Here is a 16,945-nt window from a genome sequence, read left to right on the forward strand (position 1 = left end):
CAAACTTTTTTAAAAACTGAATTAAAAATTTAATACAACATATCACAACAATACATTTTGTCTTGATTTTTTAAACACTTCATGTTATTGGTCCCTTTGCTCAAGTTCACATTGCACAGTGCCCAGATCACCAATGATTTCCTTAAAGCTATCTTTAATCCTTTAATCAACAACCCACACTCCGGAGGGCATTACATCAACAGCCGTTGGTCCAACAACCCAAATGGAGCCTACGGGTCCCCTACATCTCCAAGGGTCTTTGAAAATTGTCAAATTTAATGCCGCAGCACACCTTTAAGTGTACATTTAGAAATGTTTTTGGACGAGGGTGTACAGAATCGAGAGACTGAGTGACAGGAAAGATCGGGGGACTCCACATTTAGCACATTTTTGCCTGAAACGCAGCTAGCAGTCTATAAACAGCACTTTCGAACCGACAGAACGTGAACCCGCCGCATAGGGTTTTTCCTGTCGTAGCCATTTTAGAAACCAGCGGCAAAAACGTGTAAACACCTGGACACAAATACCGCTTGGTAAGAAACGGAGGGACTGCTGCTCCTGTTCTCACAAAAGCGAAATTAAAGGTTGAAAAGGAGACGACTCGCCACAGCCTGATTACAGGCTGCTTCCAGGAAGGTCCGACCGAAATAATGACCAGGTCAAGACCTCTGCTGGACTCTGCAATCCATTCGTCGCGGTCTGAAACCAGCCTGTCACAGAACTGACACGACAATTACAGTCCTGCCAACAGCAAGAGCAAAGAAACAAATAAAAAACAAAGGCCGACTGTAGGAATGCACAAATTTACAACGGAATGCCGCACTGTTGCATTGGCTCATAAATTACCCGAACACATAATATCAATTACAGTCCATCGGATCCGCGAAATAGTCAAAACCTACTTGTTACAATTTACCGAAATTAACATCCTTTCATCAAACAAAGCTCGATGCATTTGAAGAAAAAAAAAACAAAACAAAACAAAAAATGGCGCACAAAATTGTACTACTGGCCTGCAATCCGCCACAACGTTTCAGTCATAATTACACAGGGCTGTTCAGCTCCTGTCACGGAGGCGTTCTCTGGCACGAGCAGCAGCAGTCTAGTGTGGGCTCATCATGGCAGCTTCTGCCCAGAGAAACGGGACTCTCTCCGAGCGGCTTCCGCTTTGGGCCGCCGCGCGCCGGACGCTAACGGATCGTAGCTAACGCCGGCTCGCGGTCACCCGAGCGACGCGGAAGCTGGAACGCGGACTTCCCGTCAGCAGCCACAGTTTATCTGGTTGGCGCGCGCTGGGGACCCGCTGGCACGCAGAGGGGGGCGGTTCGGCTCGGGCCCGCGAAACGACGAAGGGCACGAGGGACCGGCCGCGGCCTCGAGAGGCCCGACGCGATCGGGAAACGGACCCGGCGCTTCCCCCGCGCGGCTCCGCGGCGGGCCGGGGGAAATGGAAAAAAGAGAAGCACGATTAAAATGGCCGCTCCTGTTCAAAAAATGGGTGCTGCTGTTCACATCTGCCGGGATCTCCCCGATTGGTTTATCGTCCCGCGGTTCCCTCCGGGGAAACGTCAAGGACTCGTCCTCCGCACAGTTTCGTGTCGATGGCGAGGTTGGAGGAGTTCACGGTCCCTCTACTCGACGCGGTCAGCACCCTCCCACCATCCTCCACGTCGGGTATTTCCCTACTGCCGACAGATCGACCTCCTCCTAGCGACAGTCGCTACCCACACTTCATCTGAAATTTCTCTGACATGTCTCTGAGACGAATGAAAGGAGACTTCACAGAACTAAAAAAATAGGAACCGTCACACAGACTATCGATGTCACCCTGATTTACAACGATTGCTGCTTTGTGCAACGGAGTACACAGCACTGCTAACACCGCTGACTTTTGATTGGCTCAAGGTCGCTGTGGGGGCGTGAACGAAACCCCGCTGTCCCGTTGCTTTCCGGGAGCGGCTCCCGTCTCTTCCTCTTCCTGATCCGTATCCTCCCTGCCCAGCCCAGCCCAGCCCAGTCAAGCCCCACCCTCTGGCCCAGCGGCACCTCCCCCCCCTCAGGCGATGAGCACCTCCCCCTCCTCGGCCCACAGCAGGTCCAGGGCCTCGGCCTGGCGCAGCTCCCTCTGGTGGATGCGCCTCAGGCGGAGGATGTACAGCAGGATGGCCAGCAGCACCACCAGGATGCAGGCGAAGAACAGGTAGTGGTTGTAGACGAAGGAGGCGCGCAGCCAGCTCGGGTGCGACTGGCGGAAGGCCTCCTGCTGGCGGTCCCTGAGGGCCACAACCGAGAGAGCGAGAGAGAGAGAGAGAGAGAGAGAGAGAGAGAGACAGAGAGACAGAGAGAGACAGAGAGAGAGAGAGAGAGAGAGAGAGAGAGAGAGAGAGAGAGAGAGAGAGAGAGAGAGAGAGAGAGAGAGAGAGAGAGAGAGAGAGAGGCCTTACTTCCCCTTCATTAGGTAAACCTGGTGGGGATTTCACTAAGCAGGATTACCGAGCTGGATAAGTGCACCGAGTAAAACCCGGAACAAATCTGGAACACGGACTGAAGTGGAAAGAGCTGTTCCGGGTTTTACTCAGCGCGGTTATACAGTTAACTCAGTAATCCTGCCTTGTGAAACAGGGCCCTGATTACTTCTGTTATGGAAAAAACATTTACCTAACATGAAATATTAACCCATATGACAAATCTGGAAAAAAACAAAACAACAAAAAAAACTATTTAAAAACTACACAAAAAGAAAAATTCTAAAAACAGACTGGCAAGAATGGTAGAGAGAGAGAGAGAGAAATTTGGAAAGCGATATCTCTGAATATTTTTGTTCATTTAGAAGTATGCATGTGTTATGCAAATAAAGTGACCTGAACTTTAAGTTGAGAGAAAATATGCGATGAGAAGGAGTGGGGATAAGTAGGGGATAGAGAGAAACAAGTACTGTATTTCTCTTACAATGTATGTTTACTTATAAAGATCATTAACTATTTTTCCTTGTTCCGTCACCTGAGTGCTTTCTCACTGGTTTGGCAACATAACCATGCTCTTGCAGTGCTAATGCAGCTCATTCGATCCTGAACTTGAGTGAAACACGGTCAGAAGAGAAAGAAAAAAAAGGTGGACAGAGAGAAGCGAAGAAATGAACGGGGGGAGAGAGAAACGGGAGGAAAACGAGGGAGGGAAAGGGAGGGAGAAAGGGAAATGCTCTTTGACCAGCATGAGGCCGCAGCAGGCATGCCCGATATGCCACGACAGGATTCCTACGTCGCTTTATTTACTCTAGGAGGCGGAGCTGAGCTTCCAAAGGGCTTGGGGGTAATTCATTCATAACAGCTGCGACTGACATGAATGAGTCATCAAGCACGCGTAGCATATAGTTCATATAGCACAGAGGAGCGGGGCTTTCTGTCCTGACAACTGACAGGATTGGGTGGGGTGGGGGGGTGCGGTTACCCAAGTGGCAAGGTGTGAAAAAGGGGTGGAGCCGGGGGAGGCGGGGTTACCTGAGTGGCATGAAGCGTGTTTTGAACAGCATGGCTCCCAGGGTCCACTGCACCTCCTTGTCGTAGACGAGCTGAGCCGTCTTCAGGCTGGGGTAATCCTGAGGAAAACGGAACCCGGAGTGCAGGACCTCGTACATCCAGGCCGACTTGAAGCACTGGTACCTAAGGAAACACGAGGGGGGCGGGGCACAGGGCCACGGACCAATCGGAGAATGCCACAAGAGAGAAGAGGGAACAGAGAGAAGTTGATGCAAGAGAGAGTTAGAGGGCATATCCACAGGCATGCATTCACAGGTGCACACACACACACGCACATACACACACACACACACACACACACACTCACACGTTAAATAATCATACTTCAGTCTGGAGAGGTCAGCTTGTGAAGAGTAGAGCTTGCTGTCCAGCCGCTGTTTTAAAGTTGACCACTCAGTGGCGCAATAATCCTGCATCAGAGGAAGAAAACGACGTTTTGAGACACTTATCACATCGAGAGAAAGAGACAGAACTTTCTAGAAGAGAATTCTCAAAATAGCCTCATCGCAATCTGCAACAGACCAAATATTAAAAGCCGCAGTTTACAACATCGTCGTTGGCAGTGCCCGTCTCGGAAACTGGCGCGGGCGAGGCTCACCGTGGCGGCCTTGGCGTACTTGGCGCTGTCGTACTGGCCCCCGATGCGCAGGACGTCCTCCGTGCAGTAGTAGAACTCGGAGAAGCCGTAGAACTCGCTGTTGCGGAAGTCGATGGGGGCCTGGTAGACCCCCCGGAGGGACAGCGTGCCGTTGTGCAGGCCCAGGAAGGGCCTCACCGCCGCCTGGCACCGGGGCCAGTCCCCCTGGCCGCGCAGGTACGCCGCCCGGCCCCCCCGCTGCGCCGTCTCCGACAGGCCCCTGGGCAGGCACGGGTCCAGGTAGGGGGTGGACTCCCCTGTGCCCGTCGTATCTCCAGTTAGCCTAATGGCAAATCAAATCAATTCTGTCTGTATGGCGCTTTTTACAGAAAGCTGTCACAAAGACGCTTTATAGAGTGGCAAAAAAAAAGAGCAAAAACAGAGCAAGAACCGAGTAAAAACCTGGCCTGAACCCCCAAATAGCAAGCACACGAGGTAAAAAAAAAAACTCCCAGTGGGGAGAAAAACCCTCAAACGGCAGTATAAAAAACTCTCCAATGGGAAGAAATCTTGGGAGGAACCCGGCTATAAAGGGGGGAACCCATCCTCTGCTGGCTGTCAATAATGACCATGGAAATAAAAACACATTTTATTTGTTTGTATTTTTTTAGTCACAAAAAGTTACTGGAACCTGTGCATACAGACAGCCTGGAAAAGCCTGATGCTTTTTAAACAAAGTATACGTCTTTGCCAAGTTGGGATATCAAACAGGAAAAACGGCTCACATTTTGCTCAAGGTATAGTTTGCACCTCTCATTCAGAACTTTTTTAAAGAGACACTCTAATGGTGTACTTACACAGATGTGGCATTCATATTTATATTTTAATTTAATTTTAAATTATTTATACAGATGTTGCATTCACCCATAACTTATTTTTTGTTTTACCATAGGTACACCATGCAAACCCTTCCTGAACGTTTCAATGATGCAGCAGGCGCCACCTTGTGGAAGACTGGTGCACCCAAAAATTTGAGAGGTTCAAAAGTCACTTCTTGCTGAATGCCTGTGTGTCTCGTGTGCAGTGTACTGTTAACTGTACCGTGTCTGAATTTGTTCTCTGTGCAGTGACGGGAGGTGGGAACTTACAATGGTATTCAGCTGTAGAGTGAAAAGAATCTTTTTTTCTAGAGTGAAAAGAAGTGAAAAGAAACCAATACTGAACGCACAAGAGTGTTCTGCCTGATCTCAGATAACGAGCTCTTACTCAACACCTGTGTGCGTGCGATACCTGCTTCTAAGCAGTGCGCTGTTATTGTTAACTTGGTGCGTGTCATACCTGTTCTTAGACAGCGTGGCGTTGATGAGGTCATCCTCGTAGCGCTGGCGGGCCATGTTGCCGCCGAAGCCCAGGAACGTGGTGACGTAGACGCGGTAGACGTGCTGCGTGTGCTCCACGTCGCAGCCCAGGTTGAACTCCGCCAGCAGGCTCTTCGCCGCCTCCTCCTGGGAGGGGGGGGGGGGGAAGTGCACGGTTAGGCCACGCCCAACAACCCTGAAGGGCACTCGACCAATTGAACCGTATCATTCAGCATAGCACTGCTCGCATTCAAACTGTAACCCCGCCCTTTTTCCAGACTGAATAACAAAAAGTATAAAACAAAAACTACGGAAAAGTAAAATAAAATTTAAAAAAACAATTGTCGGAAAAACTGCAGAAAACTACAAAAAAATATTGTTGGAGCCAATTGGTAAGAATAAATAATAATATTAATAGTATTCCCAGAGATTATTTCCACTTACTATGCGATAGCTCCTGGAAAGCAGTGGGATACTATAAATAGCAGAATGATTAACAACATTGAGCATGAACATATGGCGACTGTGAATATTTTTTTGTATGGGGTTACTTCCTCTCAAGAGTACATTTTTTATGTAATGCCTTGCAGGAAAAGTGCTGTAGCCATAAAAAAAACTTTAAAAGGCCAACCGAGTGCTGTGACAATAAGAAGTACCAAAATAATTCAGTGGAGGTTATTTTCTGATGTATTTTAACTTTAAATCATTATGTGCAGTTACTGGTACCACACTACAAAAAGCATATAGAAAGCCCTAAGAAAAGTAGAAAGAAGGGCAACTAAATGGGTTCCTGGTACAAAAGCTATGAAAGATATGACGCATCATTTATTAAGGCTTAGCAAATGAAGACTAAGGAAGGGCAGAGGATTAACACTCACACAGGCTCACACAATCAGGCCTTACCTGCTCAGGTGAGCTGAAGGAAATGGCACCGGGCACTTCATAGGCTATCTGCAGCGAGGCTCCGCCCATGTCAATGATACCCACAGTGCGCCGCCGGCTGATTGGCTCCTGGTTTTGCCCTCCGGTAGTAACTTCGACCACTGCCTCTTCCCCTTCAGGACACAACCATTTTTTCCTCAATATTTCATATACTCTAGTTCCTTTCCCCCCTTTCCTCTGCCCAATTTTGAGTCGGCAATTATGCTTCAAGGTACCATTATTCCACTCACACCTGCAAACCAGGAGCAGTGCAGCTGAACTTTGCACACTTCTTTGATCCAGTTGATTATATTACACCCTAAAGTCCACATAGTACTACAGGAGAGAGCTAGTATCAGAAGAGAAGCATGTCTTTCACTGACATGTGGTGGACTGTGGGTGAACAGCATGTCATTGGTAGAAACAATAATAAAAAATATAACAGAAAGAAAGTCTGGGCAACTTATAATGCCCTTTGAAATGTATACACTCCCATGTAATTTAACTGCCTATACAAAAAACAGCAGACTAATTTCACTATAAGATATCCTCAATATAAAATGAGAAAAGGTCAGCGGAATTATGAAACTGCTAGTGCACGTTGTATCACATATATGACTCCAAGGTCATGGTCATTGTTATCAGTATGATTTCCATCAATCTGTCTAAGTAAACATTACAAGGCAGGAAATGACACAAAACTCAAGCACTTGTACATAGGCAGAAGGCATTACACACAATCTCAAGAACCAGTCTGACAATGCGACGCTCCTGAGGGCAGTGAACCGTTGAACTGGTCACTGTTTGCGGTTGACTGATACAGACCACAGGTTCAGTTTCACAGTTTGGATTTGGTGAAAGGAGACCAGTCGATCTTTAAGAAAGCGACTTCTCGACATGGTTTCGAGTTTTCCTTATCCCTGGTGTGTCTTCCCTTTTGACCCGACTAGCACGCACTCACCCTCTTCAGCATGGTCAAAGCGGCCCAACACAAAGTTAATTCCAATCCATGCGTACACACCTGGGGAGAGAAGCAGAGGCGTAAGCGAGCGAACACAAACTGCGCACGGGTGCGCACCAGTGCTGCTACTGCGGTCGGGAGGTGTTCCATTCCAAGGGGCGCTGTGACCTTCCTACCTTCCTGTTTCCCAGAGATCACCTCTGCATGCGAGCTGGAGAACAGGAAGTCAAACTCCACTGGCACGTCTGTAACCAGGTCCTCCAGGATGGCGGCCTGTTGGCTGGAACGCAGAGGAGACCGGTGGCTAATTCAACGGACTGTTGTCACGACAACTGCACAACTCTATCACTTCCTCATTTTAACCACATATCACATCCGACTGAGGCCAGAGCCACTGGCAATAAATGGAGCTCCACAGAACAGCATTGTTTGAGAACCACAGATTGTATCTGCCCTCAAATCAAAATGATTTGAATAAGAAATAAATATGAAAGAAAGGGCAGACTTAGGCTGGGATTCATTCAGCATTCGTCCTTAACTTTGACCAGCAGTTAACCGCAATCATTTTTTCCTTTACAAACACAGTTTGGCGAGCTGACCAATTGAAAGTGAAATGCTTGCATTTACTTGCAAGTTAAGGACAAATGGTGACAGAATACAGGTTTTGCAACCGAAACTGTTTTTGCATATTCAGAATTCCTGCTGTTCACATGGTTCACAACTGCTTAACTGCAGGAATACAGAACAACTTCTCATTAAGAGAGAAGGCACAGAAATAGACCAGTGAACCAGTGTCAATGTCTGAGCTACCCATCCCCAACAGAGAAATAAGTAAACACAGGCAATGAAAATTCCTGTGTTAATCCAGTACATATCACTCATTCTGAAATACTGAGCGATACGTGCTATGCAGAATAACATTAAGTGAACTCAGAGATTGCTGGTTCAAAAACTGCTGCTGTACCCCAGAGCAAGTGGCTTAACATGAAACATCTCAGTGAAATAAAAAATAAAATCCGTGGTTGCTGCCCTACATGAAGACTCTTAGCCTACATCAGAGGTGCCCAACCCTGTTCCTGAAGATCTAGGCCACAGGTACACTTCACTCCAACCCTAACAAAGCACACATCAATCAACAGTTACCGATCACGCTGAGCTGCTAATTATGAGAGTCAGGTGTGCCAAGTTAGGGTTCAAATGAAAACCCGTTCCTGGAGGGTAGATCTCCAGGAACGGGGTTGGGCAGAAGTTAGCCTAATTTTTTTTTTTTTTTTTTTTAAATGAAGAGGCCAACCTGTCAGTCAGGAGCCTCATGCCTGCAGTGCACAGGATGTACAAAGGCGTCTCCCTGTGCTTCTTCTTGGGTATGTGAGCCGCGGCGAAGCTCAGCAGGGGGTGGAGGTAGTCGCTGGCTTTCTCGGGGGTGAGCGCCAACGTGGAAATACCTACAGCAAGGCCAGATACAAACACCAAGCATTAGGCCCATCTGCCCTAGAAAGAGAGGTTTCGTTTTTCGCACGCCTGCGACTGATGCAACGTCTCGGCTATTTAGAGAATCTCCGTACTCGTGAAGAACTATAATTGCTATATCCTGGATGGACGGGTGAGATACGGCAACTTTCAAAGGGGAAACCACCTGTCCCCAAACACACAGCTAATTTGCGTATGAAAGCCAATGACACATCCTACTGTACAGGAAAGGGGGGAAAAAATGCAATCAACGTACAGATTTGTGACACGTGCCACGTTACCACAGAGACCACTTGGATACCGTTTTGCTAGAAGTCCAAAGTACCATGGCTCTCATCTGTCCTGAAGATAACAGCTTGGTATGTACAGTATTAGCCAGACTAGCTTTATAGCCACAGTTAAAACCACAGCGCGGACACATGAATGCTTCCCACCCGATGCCTCCTCCTCAGTCACGCAGCGGTCACCAGCTCAGAGGCACCCCCCTCACCTGGCTTAATCTTCTTGACCACGGGGGTGTGGTCTTGTGCCCTCATCTGCCGGATGTCCAGGAGGGTGTGGGGGTTGCCGTTGTGCGGGGGCCAGTAGTACACGAAGACCCGCGAGCCGCTGCTGCCGCAGTCCACCACTATCCCATAGTTCAGCAAGGGGTTCAGCACATCTGTCGCCTCCATGTTCTCAACAATAGACAGATACCTGCGCCAAGGGACACACAAGCTATCACTTAGCCACCATGCTAACACTGCACACGCAAAACATTGGTGGATGGCAACTGACTGACAAGTAACGCAATACATGGCAGGTACACATTGATTTGGTAAATTATTCTGAATTTCTCATATAACAGGGACTTTTTCAGAGGCAAACGGCAGTACAGACACACATTTTGTGGAACTGTGGGAAGTGAGGTAGCCATATAAACAAGGTTGGAAAAGATTCAGAACAGAATCAGAACAAACACAGGTACGGGTACACAACCTGCCTGTTAATACTTTGAAGCATACGATACTGTACTGTACACATTCCACTGTTAACTACAAAAATTCCATTAGTCATTGCAAAAACATGAGGAAATAAGCTTGGGAGCCTATCGTATCATCTTAGCTATATAACAGCTGTGACATGAATCAGAGTGCTTTTTTCTTTAGTTAAGCAATGAGAATACACAAAAAACAAAATCTGATTGCTGTAGTCTATATTATATATTTCATGCAAATGTTTAAGGGAAACGTGTGTGTGTTCGTGTGTGTGTGTGCATGTGAGGGGGGGCAAAGAACAGTTACACAAACCCAAGTAAAGTAGTTAACTGTCACTCAGACTTGATCAATGCACCTTGTTTTGCTTACGATGTGAAATATTAGGCCTATTCCCCAATGGTGGAGCAGGGCCTTTTGAGGGGTGCATAGCAAGGAGTCAGCCCTCTATTACCGATCTTGGGTTTCCCAACATCTGCCCGCAGCACCTCTTCGAGGGCAAGCTGATACGCATTAGGGTCAGGGCAGAAAAAACCAGCGCCTCCCCTAGTGGGTGCTCCACTTGTCTGGCCCGAGAGATCGATGCCGTTAATCAGCACAATCGGCCTAAACTCGATCAGCGCCGGAGGAATCTGTTCACGCAAGCAGAAATTAACACTTTATTCCTCTCTGTCGGCAGAAACCCGACACCGCCGTCTCGGAGGGCGCTTGGCCGGCCGTAGAGATGTAAACGAGATTAGCTGACCACGGGCGGGGGCAAGGAAACGGATTAGCTCCATTTTCGGTCAAATTAGCTAGTTTCTTTCTTCCCGGCTGGAGTGAAAGGGGGGGGGGGGTGGTGGAGATGCAGACTGCGTTAGCAAAAGGATCGGTCAGGTGGGTCCCAGAGTGGTTAAGGCCCCTCTCACAAAGACGATTACCTTCTTACAAAGATGATGAGGTCACAGGAGGGGGCACCTTCCACATGAGGGAGCTATCGGTCTACTCACGCACAAACATCACATAAGCTACCCCGTTGAGTTTCTTTTAAAGCCACGTAGATGATTTCAGTCTGCTAATAATGGGTAACCTCACCTAATGAAGCCCTTTATATCAATTAATGCCTTAACACTACCACCTCTTAAAAACAAATAAATATGCATAGTATGACAAAAAGTCAAGGTTACAAAGGTCAAAAGAGAGATTGCATTTATGCAAGTTTCTGCCACTTTTTTTTACATTTGGTTAAGATGATCAAATAAAACATTGTACAAGTAATGAGATATATTTTAGGTCTCTGACATGTAGAAAATATTCCATTTTAATGATTCAGTGAAATCAATCAAAATAACACTTTTCCTTAGGCCACCTTTCACTCAGAATCTTTCAAGATCTTTCAGATACTTCACAAGATATGCTTGTGGACTGCCATCTTTAATTCCAAAAACAAATGTTCTTCGGGTTCGAGTCTGGAGACTGAGAAGGAAAAAAACAGCAAAACCATAATTATGTGGTCAGTCCGTTTCTTGGTTGACTCTGAGACATGCTTGTGCCCCTTCAATGTTTCTTAGCGTCCCAAATCTGCCTCACTGAGTAAGCTGTGCTGGGGAGAGCACTTAAGTCCTCTAACAGGCAGACTAACCACTGCTCCTCATTCGTCATTACTGACCAAACAGTACACCGCGGTACACTACATGGCCGAAAGTATGTGGACACCCCTTCTAATTAGTGGGTTTGGCTACTTCAGCCACACCCTTTGCTAACAAGTGCATAAACTCAAACAGACAGCCATTCAATCTCCACAGACACATTAGCGGTAGAATGGGTCGTACTGAAGAGCTCAGTGACTTTCAACGTGGCACTGTCGCAGGATGGCACCTTATCAACAAGTCAGTCAAATTTCTGCCCTGCTAGAGCTGCCCCCCTCAACTGGAAGTGCAGTGAAGTGGAAGCATCGAGGAGCAACAGCAGCTCAGGCGTGAAGCGGTAGGGCACACGTGGTCACAGAACAGGACCGGCGAGCGCTGAAGGGCGTGGCGCATAAAAATCATCGGTCTTCAGCTGCAACGCTCACTACCGAGTTTCAGGTCACCTCTGGAAGCAACCTCAGCACAAGAACTGTTCTTCGAGAGCTTCATGAAATGGGTTTCCATGGCCAAGCAGCTACACACAAGCCTAAGATCACCATGCGCAATGACAAGTGTCAGCTGGACTGGTATAAAGCACACCGCTATTGGACAGTGGAGCAGTAAAAAGCAGGTAACGGAGTGACGAATCATGCTTCACTATCTGGCAGTCTGACGAATGACTCTCGGTTTGGCAAATGCCAGGAGAATGCTACCTTTGGTGGAGGAGGAATAATGGTCAAGGGCTGTTTTAATGGTTTGGGCTAGGCCTCTTAGTTCCAGTGAATTTAAATCATAATGCTACAGCATACAATAACATTCGAGGGAATTGTATGCTTCCAACTTTGTGGCAACAGTTTGGGGAAGGCCCTCCCTTTCCTGTTCCAGCATGACAATGCCCCCATGCACAAAGTGAGGTCCATAAAGAACTGGTTTTGCCAAGTTTGGTGTGAAAGAACTTGACTGGCCTGCCCAGAGCCCTGACCTCAACCCCATCTAACACCTTTGGGATGAACTAGAACACCGACTGCGAACCAGGCCTTATTTCCCAACATCAGTGCCCCACCTCACTAATGCTTTGTGGCTGAATGGAAGCAAATCCTTGCAGTCATGTTCCAAATAGCAGCAGGGGGGGGGGGGGCAGCAACTGGAATGAGATGTTCAACAAGCACATTTGGGTGTGGTCTTTGTGTGCCCACATACTTTTGGCTAAGTAGTGTATCTTTTGTTTTTTATTTGTTTGTCTTTTAATTGAGAAGGTCAACAACCATTTATCTGTCTGGTGAGAGTTCTTTTCCTTGCCCCATGCGTAAGCATGACACACAGGTTTCAAATACTTCTTATCTCTTTCTTAGACCGGTGAAACAGGAAGCCATGGATTTATGTAACCCAATACAGTTGCCTTAGACTGAAAGTTCAGAAGCATGTAAAAAAAAAAGGCTTCTTTTTATCTAATTTATTTTAAATAATCATTTGGAGCGTGTATAATTGTGCATAATCTTTTTGTCTAAATATTTTTTTCTCAACAACTGTATTGGTATAAAATAATTTAATTTTCCATACAATGTACCTCATTGCACATGGTGTACATTTTATACAGCCTTGTGTGCATGTCTATCAAGATTGTGAATAATTTTGGAGGGCACCATAGGTCATTTTAAGAGTAACCACTGGTGCTTTGTTTTATTTTTTTGAACAATCTGATAATGGAGACATAGCGTACTACTCCCTTAGACATCACATATAAGTAGTCCACGCAAGGGTGAAGACTAAGATAAACCACAAACATCAAAATAGCTTTTTACAAAGGTAAAACGCATATCTGGGAATGGACCTTATGACCCTCAGGTCCAGAGTCCAGCACCATCAACCATTATATAAGAAGCTTCCTTTACCAGGAGAAACCTCAGACATATCTTAACTTTATTTGCTTTGACAATTTAACTTACACACGCATATCCACAGCACAAAGTTCCCCACGCTAATCTATGGAACTAGCTCCCGCAATGTCAACTCCAAACGCGCAAATCCTGTTTGATTAACTCTACCGGGAAAAGGGGACCCAGGCTCCGGCTGGAGCCGGACCCTGCTCGGGGAAAGACTCACTTGTTGACATGGCCGCCCCTGGGTGCCGGGCCCCAGTGGTCTGTCTGGTACAAGGTCAGGAGGAGCAGGAGGAAGCAGGTGAAGAAGATGGCACAGAAGACCCTCTGTCTTGCCACGCACCCCAGCAGGGACAGGCTGAAGTGCCATGAGGCAGGCAGCAGGCAGGAGAAACTGATCCTATACGGAGCAGCAATGAAGACTTTTCACATTTTACAAGTGACCATGCAATTTGCATTTCACATTGAACATGTTTTCCTGCCCAGAGACAGTAGCTTTAGAACTAAAACAAGCTTCAGAACCAACAGGTACAACTAATCAAGTGGGTGCATGGGCCTAACGAAGTAGAAAAAAAGGTGTTTTGGTGCTTATTTCTACAATATTAAAGTTTATCACCAGTGTTGTTCAAAAATCTTATATGTCCATTTTAGAGTTTTTTTTCTTCATATATTGAAGGTTTGCATCAAGTTAAATGTACCATAAAAGTATTTCACTTTTTTTTAACACGTTTTTGCTAATGTTTCTGATAACAGCTGCAACAATTTAGATATAAAAAATATTTAGTAGAAGAAACTTACTATACCTATGAGGTGTATAAAGACTAGACACAGTGCTGGATAATTTCGGCTGAAGTCAAAGTGGAGAGTTGAATGCCATGTTCTTGTCATCATGCATTCTCATAAACCCAGTTAATTTTCCTACAGCACATTGTTAGCCCACACTGTGACCTGCAATCTATTGTCACAGCAGTTAGGTAGTCTGGGGCAGGGAGACAGAAGTCCACAATGCCTTTTTATAGATGATGTGCATTATAATTCAAATCAACAAAGCTAGGGATCACAATCAATCAGATTCTATGCTGCACGTCTCCACATTTAATACCAATGACATTCCGACTAACCAGTTATATTACAAATTCATGTCCATGTATATTACCGTTAGAGCTGTAATTAAACCCTAATTAATGTCAGGTATGGGACAATACCTTGCCATATGTTTCGGCTGAATATGCCAGTAGAACTTCACGTGCTGTCACCTCCTCATGATGGTGTGTTTTCTGTGTGGGCCCAGCTGTTCGTTTCCCGCGATGGCCGGATTTGTGGAAAATTCAGAGGGAGGGGACAGGAAAAGCGGTGTCCTTCAAACGCTGAAGTAGATGCACTAAACCTCAATCGTGCGATTATAAGCGTGGGAAGAAAGTAAACTTAAAGACTCTCGTTACAAGTCTCTAATTAATTTTATTAAACGCAAGAGCTGGTATTCAGTTAACTCAAAAGCCCAAGACTACTTAGCTAACTGGCTATCATAATCATAAGATGAGCGTTACATAACTTCATATTCAAACTGACATGTAGTCTGTGATGTCAAAATCATTTTAAAGCGCTGTCATTTACACCGAATTTTCACAATTGTGTCATTCATATCACATAAAGTAAAATCAGCTAGCTAGCTGAGCAGTAGCTATATTCGATCATAAAACAAGGACTAAAATATACGATTAACTCAATCATACGCAAGCTAAGGAACGTTAGCGAGCTAACCGGTTAAGGCAAGTGTGAATAACGTTAGCCTAGCGGTATTTTGAGGAATACCAGCTAGCTAATGCTAACAAGAAAACTAATGTATCGTTACCTAAAACAAATGGATGGAAAACGACGCTTTGCTCCACGACGGTGTCAACGCTGGAAACATGTCTTTAAAATTTTACCTCCCTAAATGCAATGGGAGTTTTTGATCCATGTCTAAAACAACTCGGATTTCCCAGTTAGCTAGCTACTTACAAAAAAAAAAACACCTTCCGGAATACGGCGCCACGTCACCAGGGAAACGAGGACTGTCGCAAATAACTTCCTGGTGATTTTTCCCCCCCCAAGTTCACCTTGTGCTGTGGTAGGGGGCAGACTTGTGCTAAGCGTAGCTTACATTGTAATCAGCCATTTAAGAATGGAATATGTTTGTAGTTGATGTTGAGCACATAGCTGTCATCATACTTAAATGTAGGTTGGCTCTAGCAGGGCTTCTTATTTCTCCCCAAAGCATCCACCTTCTCGCCAAGCTTGTACTTCCTGGTCACATCTGCTGCCTGTTCTGGCCACTGAACTGGTTCTGGCCTCTCAGAGATGGACTGAGCCTCACACAGAAGTATGAACAGCAGAGGTGTTGGTCATCTACCAATACAGAATGAGGACCTACTTCTTCAGGCAGCATCTCAGCTCTTCAGCCCTGCTTCTCTCTAGGGCTTTTAGCTAGTCCCAACACCAGATGAGATGAAACTTCTATTTGTACCTGTGGTTATTTGCTGTTGTTCATTTAATGTAGTTTAATACGCACTGGGGCAGTTTTGTAAGTTTGTTTACTGTTCAATTGGGTAATTGATAAGCTTTCAGTTGAGTCTGCACTTTATGTACTTGCTGTCTTTCTTGGGACAATTCTTTCCCCTTTTAGCAAATTACTAGCAAATTCCTGATCTTTGAACTTACTGTATGTTTGCACTGTAGGGTGGTCTGGATAAGAGTGTCTACTGAATGCCAGTGAAGTAAGTTTATTTTAAAAAACCAAAGGCATGTTTAAAGATTTTTCTATAGATCATTAAACAGCAGGTTCAGATACACATGTTTTTTTTTTTAGATGTACTTTTTAGATTTATACTTTTTATTATGCTCAGGTTTTCTAGTTATATGAACGTTCTTATGCATCTCACAGCAAAAGTTGTAAAAATCAGAAGGAAGGGGTAATGTCATACTACTATGGCTACAAGGTACCCAATAGTTATTAATATGACCTTTGTCCCATAGTTTGATTTAGCAAAACTGGGAAAATCTGAAGAGAAAATATATTTCATCTGAATGTTCTAATGAATAGGCTATTCAATGTGTGTCTCAGTGTTTAAAAGCTTATATCAACATCCGGTTGGCTTTTTAATCCTGTCAGTTAACAAATACTATAGCAGCCAACCTGCCCTCATGGTGATGCCCTCTACAGAATAAGACAGTCACACATAGGTTTTCCATAGTTTTACTAATTATCAATCACTATATGAAGCAGAAATAGTTTGCACAGCATAAGAATGAATCAGCAATGACAACAGAAAAAAAATCCCATAGTAAATAATGGGACACAAGCATGTAGTAAATAGAAGCCACAAAAAAGTGACCTTCATCATCTAGTTGGCTGATGTCCAGTTCCTTGCATTACATGGATGGCTAGAGTCTATGGTGATTACAAAGACAACTGTTAAGATAAGATGGAGAATAATGGCCTTAGCACTGAGGACATGCGGGTATTTATGCATGTGAATATATTTCACATGCATAAATACACCCCAGGATTTTCTTGTTCCAAATGGCCAACCACTTTTGGTTAAAAAAAATAAAAATTGATACACATGAATGCCTGCCAACAAAGAAGACCTCTTCCACAGTTCATGGTTTATGACACCAT

At 45.4% G+C, this 16,945-nt stretch overlaps 1 protein-coding gene across 2 annotated transcripts; it reads right to left on the minus strand.

The window, feature by feature from the left end:
* Window positions 1-5: 5 nt before the first annotated feature.
* On the minus strand, window positions 6-15,470 carry LOC135247438 (ectonucleoside triphosphate diphosphohydrolase 7-like). Of its 2 annotated transcripts, none has more exons than XM_064320892.1 (13): window positions 15,137-15,470; window positions 14,490-14,575; window positions 13,508-13,684; window positions 9,314-9,519; window positions 8,648-8,798; window positions 7,530-7,633; window positions 7,354-7,413; window positions 6,375-6,526; window positions 5,452-5,618; window positions 4,135-4,456; window positions 3,861-3,946; window positions 3,498-3,659; window positions 6-2,273 (listed from the first exon to the last, which is right to left on the minus strand). In XM_064320892.1, the coding sequence occupies exons 2-13, from the start codon at window positions 14,495-14,497 to the stop codon at window positions 2,057-2,059; spliced, it is 1,812 nt and encodes a 603-aa protein (XP_064176962.1). In that variant the 5' UTR covers window positions 14,498-14,575; window positions 15,137-15,470; the 3' UTR covers window positions 6-2,056. The 2 variants fall into 2 exon arrangements, with proteins under 2 accessions (XP_064176962.1, XP_064176963.1); XM_064320893.1 differs by having other exon boundaries at window positions 14,490-14,651.
* Between the last annotated feature and the right edge of the window lie 1,475 nt (window positions 15,471-16,945).

Source organism: Anguilla rostrata, chromosome 2 (genome assembly GCF_018555375.3).
Source record: "Anguilla rostrata isolate EN2019 chromosome 2, ASM1855537v3, whole genome shotgun sequence".
In the NCBI taxonomy this organism is placed as follows: Eukaryota; Metazoa; Chordata; class Actinopteri; order Anguilliformes; family Anguillidae; genus Anguilla; species Anguilla rostrata.